This window comes from Vombatus ursinus, unplaced genomic scaffold, assembly GCF_900497805.2.
Source record: "Vombatus ursinus unplaced genomic scaffold, bare-nosed wombat genome assembly UNPS02014784.1, whole genome shotgun sequence".
In the NCBI taxonomy this organism is placed as follows: Eukaryota; Metazoa; Chordata; class Mammalia; order Diprotodontia; family Vombatidae; genus Vombatus; species Vombatus ursinus.
Window position 1 is genome coordinate 14,728,254 of NW_020954562.1, and position 6,505 is coordinate 14,734,758.

At 38.3% G+C, this 6,505-nt stretch overlaps 1 protein-coding gene across 3 annotated transcripts in view; it reads left to right on the forward strand.

Annotated features, from left to right (window-relative positions):
* Window positions 1-6,505, forward strand: part of TMEM131L (transmembrane 131 like) — a 166,920-nt gene that overhangs the window by 108,173 nt on the left and 52,242 nt on the right. For all 3 annotated transcript variants that reach the window (XM_027866844.1, XM_027866846.1, XM_027866845.1), the window contains exons 18-20: window positions 573-682; window positions 2,465-2,537; window positions 5,084-5,226. In XM_027866844.1, the coding sequence (XP_027722645.1) occupies window positions 573-682; window positions 2,465-2,537; window positions 5,084-5,226 (326 nt within the window). The remainder of the gene's footprint in view (window positions 1-572; window positions 683-2,464; window positions 2,538-5,083; window positions 5,227-6,505) is intronic.

Consider the following 6,505-nt stretch of genomic DNA (forward strand, 5'->3'; position numbering starts at 1 on the left):
TGGCAAAGATACTGGAGTGGTTTGCTATGTCCTTCTCCAGCTCATTTTACAGATGAGGAAACCAAGGCAAACAGGGTGAGATGACTTGTCCAGGATCCAACTCTCCATGACCCCATTTGAGGTTTTTTTTTGGCAAAGATACTGGAGTGGTTTGCCATTTCTTTCTCCAGCTCATTTTACAGATGAGGAAACTGAGGCAAGCAGAGTGAAGTGATTTGTCCAGGGTCACACAGCTAGTGTCTGAAGCCAGATTTGAACTCAGGAATTGAGTCTTCCTGACTCTAGGCCCTGTGCTCTATCCAGTGTGCCACCTGTCTACTAAATGGTACATCCCTCACTCCTCAGGGGAATGGGAGGGCCTTAAGGATAGGGATTATTTTTCTTTTGTTTTTGTGTATTACCCCCACTCCTCCAAACCTCCCCCAGCACAAAGTCTGACTGAAAGGCTTGTTGGATTGGATTGGATTGGAATGATCCCTCTTAGGACTAGAACACTGTTCCTAAATTGACCAATCTAATTTTCCAGTGTCATCACGTAAAGGTGTTTTAATTTAAAATTTTCAACTGTCTAGGTGAAATATTTTGTGCTGAGGAATCCCTCATCTTTCCCAGTTACCCTGCAGCTGCTCCCTCTGTCTTCATATCCTGAACCTGAATGGGCATTGAACCTGCTCCATAAATGGTAAAGTACTTAATCTTAAGAAGAAACTTAATTTTTTTTTCAAAGTTTGTATTGTTTTTATATCACCTTTGTTCCCAAATATATCCTGCACCTTCCCTCCCAGACCCCCACCTACCCAAACAATCATTCTTGTAACAAAGAATGAAACAGTGTAGCAGAACTCATTCAGCAGTGGGCCACGCCTAGTGTCTCGGAGGGAGGTGGGTCTTCACATCTCTCCTTGGGCTCTAAGCTTGATTGATCATTATAATTATCGTTCAGCTTCATAAAGGAACTCCTATTATTAATGCTGAGAAAAAACTACTTAGAACAGGGAGGTACAGGAGCACTGAACTTGAACTTAAAGGGTATAGGTTCAGATCTCAGCTGTACTACCTTGGGCTTAATTTTCCTTATCTGTCATTAAGGAATCTCTATGATCCCTTCTGAAGTTAAATCTGTACCTTATTTGCATGTAGAAAGTACAAGTTAACTTCCGTGCCCGGGGATTGAGTGACCTTCGTGCTCCCAGCCCTTTGGTGGTGATTATTTTTTGAAAGTGTAACTGATCCCCCGGCTCTAATGATGTTTGTTATTTAACACTCTCTGTGGTGCCCTTACAATGCAACTCTCACTGGAATTTGGTCATGCTTTCCGCCCCTTGGTGGTAATGATTTTATAAATATTAATTCTGAATGAGAGAATATCAGCACACATTTTAAGAATTCCACTTAGCATGAGCAATAGGAAAATATGAACTACTTTAATGAAATAAAATTTACATATAAATAAAGTTATGTATATGTATATATATGTGTATATATATAAGTGTGTATGGGTGTGTGTATGTATATATACACACACACATATATCTCAGCTAGTTGGCGCAATAGAGCTCCAGACTTGGAGTCAGACTCATCTTCCTGAGTTCAAATCCAGCCTCCCAATTACTAGCTGTGTGACCTTGGGCAAGTCACTTAACCCTGTATACCTCATTTTCCTCATCTGTCAAATGAGCTGAAGAAGGAAATGGCAAACTACTCTAGTATCTGTGCCAAGAAAACCCAAATGGGGTCACAGAAAGTTGGACAGGACTGAAAATGACTGAACAAAAATAACAAAAGATTCATTATTTCTCACTTTAGCTTCATGAGAATGATAATCAACTCCGGATATCCTCTTAGTCTTTTTTGCCCATGATGTATACAGTGTTTTCACTCTCCCTTTTTTTGCCCAATGAATTATTTTGTAACTTTAGGATCTGATTTTGAGCTAGAAGGAACCATTGAGACCCATTTGTTCAACTTTGGGTTACAGACAAGGAAATTGAGGCTCACAGAGGTTAGTTAATTGACTTGCCTATAACCACAGCAACAGTAAAAGTCAGAAGGAGGATTTTATCCTAGGTCTTCCCGATGCCAAGTCCAGCACTTCATCTTTTGTGCTTTTTCTCAGAGAGAACCCAAAGAAGGAAAGGAGGAGGCTGCTAAATTTAGAGTCAAGATCTGGGTTCAAATTCTGGCACTGATGTGACATATGTGTTCATTTCTCCAGGCCTCAGTTCCTTACATTTAAATTGTGTGGACTCCGTTACCCCGAAGGGTCCCCTCTAATCTAAATCTGTGGTCTGTCATTTGCCAGTGATAGTTCTGTATGGTCAGTATTGGGTGATTAGATGTCACTAGGGTGAACATGAAAGCCAAGTAACATTTGTTTAAAAGCATGCACCATTCATTTATCTTTTGACATATTTGAATAAAGTACTAATTTTTTTCCCACTGTTCTTATTTTCTTTCTCCTCAGGTTTGACATCGATATCCAAACGATTAATTTCACAACTGGTGAATTCCAGCTTACTGAAATGTGCCCCCATCTGGTAAGATGCTTACTTTAGGCAAAGATGGAATTATTCTAGGAAACAAGAGAAAACATGAGTGTGTAGGTCTCACTGATATGTTGAAAGTGTTATAGCATGCTGAATTTGGTAGTCATTTGCTAAGTCCTTAAAAGTATCATGTCATATATATTAGGAAACTCTTTAAATTTTTAATATGTTGAATTTCAAAGTGTAGCCAGACCTGCTTTGGATTTCATGAAGTGATTATACTGTTACTAATCCCCATCTTCCAATTTTTGTTCATTACTTCTTTTGCAGTGTCCTAGATAGCTAGTGAGTATATTATAGTGTTTGGTTGGTATTAGCTGGTAAATTACTTTGTTAATTTAGTTTTTGATCATCACCGAGAGCGAGCAAGTGATATCAGAAGGTGTTATTGCTGAATGAGGATTGTAGCAGGCCAGATGCAGGGATTCTGATCCCATTAAGGGGCTCTGTTGCTAACCCACTGTGTATCTTTACCAGACCATCTCACTTAAAAGCCTAGCTTTTCCCATTTGTTAAAAAGGGAATGATTCTGAGGGTTAGAAAGTACTCTTAGAAATATGAAGTACTTGATATGTGTTTATGGACAGTACTAATTGTGGCATGCTGGAATTACTTTTTGCTTATTAACTTAGGAGCCTGGTTTCCCAGTTTTCATTCTAATGATTTTCTGGCTCTTTGGATGAAGATAAAGGACTCATTCTACCAAATGATTTATCTTCATTATATGAAATCTACTCTAGAGGATGGAATTCTGAAAATGTATATATGAAATACTTACATTTTCCTACCTCTACCCCATTTTCTACACTTTAGGTGTCAGAAATGTATAGGGAATATACAAACCTAACTCTGAGGAGAGTGCTTCTCACACGTATGAAATATTAGTCCTTTTTTTTTTTAATAACAAACTAATCACTACAAGATTGGAATTAAAAGTTTCAGAAGCAGTGTGAAAAGTCACTGTTTTTCTTGAGATGCATTTGGAAGTTATTTAAATTAGATTTCCTTGTAATCTTCACAATTACTTAGCTTTTCTATGATATCATAAATACTCGATGTAGTTTGCAGATGTACTCTGGACATCAGTCACATGTGGAGTGTTGTGGGTTATTCTGTGCATTCCATTTTAAAATAGTTTTGTTGTTCAGTCGTATCTGATTCTTTGTGACCCCATTTGGGGTTTTCTTGGCAAAGATACTAGAGTGGTTTGCCATTTCCTTCTCTAGTTCATTTTATGGATGACAAACAGGGTTATATGACTTGCCCAGGGTCACATAACTAGTAAGTGTCTCATGCTGGATTTGAACTAAGGAAGGAGTCTTCCTGACTTCATGGCTGGCACACATTAAAACATTTTCAAATAAAGGTTTCCTTCAACTTCCTGGGGTAGGAAGAAGGGAATAAGCATTTATATAATGCCTACTGTGTTCTAGGTACTTCATAAATATTATCTTGTTTGATCCTCCCAAACGGGGATGTAGGAGGCTATTATTATTTATAGTTGAAGAAACTGAGGCAGACTGGTTAAATGACTTGCTCAGGATCACATAGCTAATAAGTGTCTGAGGTTTGGTTTGAACTCAGGTCTTCTGACCCTAGGACCAGATATTAGGAAATGGCAAACCACTCCATTATCTTTGCCAAGAAAACCCCGTGAACATTATGACCTACAGGGTCACAAAGAGAGCAGATACAACTAAATGACTGAACAACAGAGAATTACATCCAGATATCTGGCTTGTTCAAAATTGTAGAACCAATGGATGGAAATTCCAGAACTTCGAGTTCAGGTTAAAGAAGAACCCTATTAATGAGAAGTGTCCTTTTCAGAACTTTGTTTTTTGAATTTTTTTTTTTTTTGCCTTTTTTTGGTGAGGCAATTGGGGTTAAGTGACTTGCCCAGGGTCACACAGCTAGCGAGTGTTATGTGTCTGAAGCTGGATTTGAACTCAGGTCCTCCTGACTCCAAGACCAGAGCTCTATCCATTGCACCACGTAGCTGCCTCTGTTTTTTGAATTTTTAAAGAGCATTGCTAAGCCTGATTGGTCATGTGATTAGTTCTCCCCACTCTCCCACCCTCTAATTTATTATATATCCCAAGGGACTTGGTAATTGTCTGGAGCCTTATAATCAGATTGGGCTGCATTGTGAAGTAATAAGTGACCTGCACGCAAAGCCTTGTTTTGATAACTATTTGTCATGGTGGTTGCAAGTGAGGCTAGACCAGGTAACCTCCAAAGGCCTCTGTAGGCACCCAATTCCCGGTCCTGTAGTATTGAGCTACATTTTACAGATGGGAGTAAAATTTGATTACAAATTTGAGGGATACCCCATCCTGGGATGTCGACTTTTGGACAAGAAAGCATAATAGGATGGTGTTAGAGAGGTTGTCTCATTTGGAAATTACCTTTCTTTAGTAAGTTAATCCCTAGTTACTGCTGTGTTCCACTGTAGAGTATGGTTTGGTAAAGGTAAATAGCACAGGCTTGCCCTGGGTGATTTCTGCTGTAATGAGCTGTGTGTGAATCACTGGCAGGGTACAAGGGGCCATGAAGACCTTCGTGTGACAGCCCAGTCTGAAGAGCTGCACCTGCATCTACAGCCCCTGGAAAGGAGAAGGGTTGGGGTTGTTTTTACACCCGTCGACTACAGAAAAGTAACCTCAATTATACTCATAAGGTAGGTTTTTCTCTGAGAGCACCTGCATTGATTGTAAATGTATGACAGATGTTCATTAAATAGAATATAATCATTTTACCTTGTTTTTATATTATTGGAGTCAGTTCAGTGAGTGGGTCATTGGATAAAAGAACTGGGCTTGGAGTCAGGAAGACCTGTCAGACATTTAGTAGCTGGGTGACCTTGGGGAAATTGCTTAACATTTGTCTGCTTCAGTTTCCTCAACTGTAAAATGGGGATGATAATGGCACCTACCTTGCAGGGTAGTTGTGAGGATCGAGCGATGTATTATTTGAAAAACACTTAGCCCAAGTCCTGGCACATAGTAGGTGCTTAATAAACATTCCCTTCTGTTTCTCTTTTTGTATTAAGTATTCCCTTTATGGCCAAGGACTGTGGCTTAGTGGAAAGTTCCTCTGGTAAAGTGGAGAATTACCTAATTGTCCTCTACTGGAGTTAATTTATCTGTATAATGGGGAGAATGATACATGGCTTGCCCTATCAGCATCCTCCTCTTTAATGAAATATTAGCTGTTAAGTGCTCTGAAAATTTATAATAATGTTAACAAGGATGAGGTATAAGGAGGTGTGGTATATAGTGATGTTTTCCAGTAAAATAGGGATGATCTAATGAATCAGAATAGTTTTAGGTGAAATGATATTAAACAGGACAACATTTTAATGGACAGCCAGCCAAACTAGGCAGCCTAGTGTTTGGCACACAGTCAACATTTATGTCTGTTGTATTTAATTGTAATTTAATTGAATTGAAATGTATAGGCAGCATGATATAATAGTTTTAAGATTTTTTAATTTCCATCATTTTTGAAATTAAATTTTATTAAGTTTTTTTTTTTAATGAACAAAAAAATCTATTTTCTTTCCCCTATTAAGGGAAGAAAGAGAGAGAAAGAGAAAAAAAACAACCCTCGTAACAAGTATGCATAGTCAAGTAAAATACATTCCTGCATTGGCCATAGCATGATATCAAGCAGTAGACTGGAGTTGTAGGATTTAGAGACAAATCCTGACATTATAGTTTACTGGTTGTATGAACTTAGGTGGTTTGACTTCCTTTGAGTTTTGTCTTTTCATCTTTATAATGATGAGTTGAATGAGATGATCTCTTAAAGTGCCTGCAACCTCTGACAGTCTTATGAACCTATGCTCCAATGGATTCATGACTTTATAGTTGAGTTTTGCGTCAAAATATTTTTAAAAGACTGTTACATAAATGTTACTACATGAGGAATATGCTAGAGGACTATATCTAGAGTCA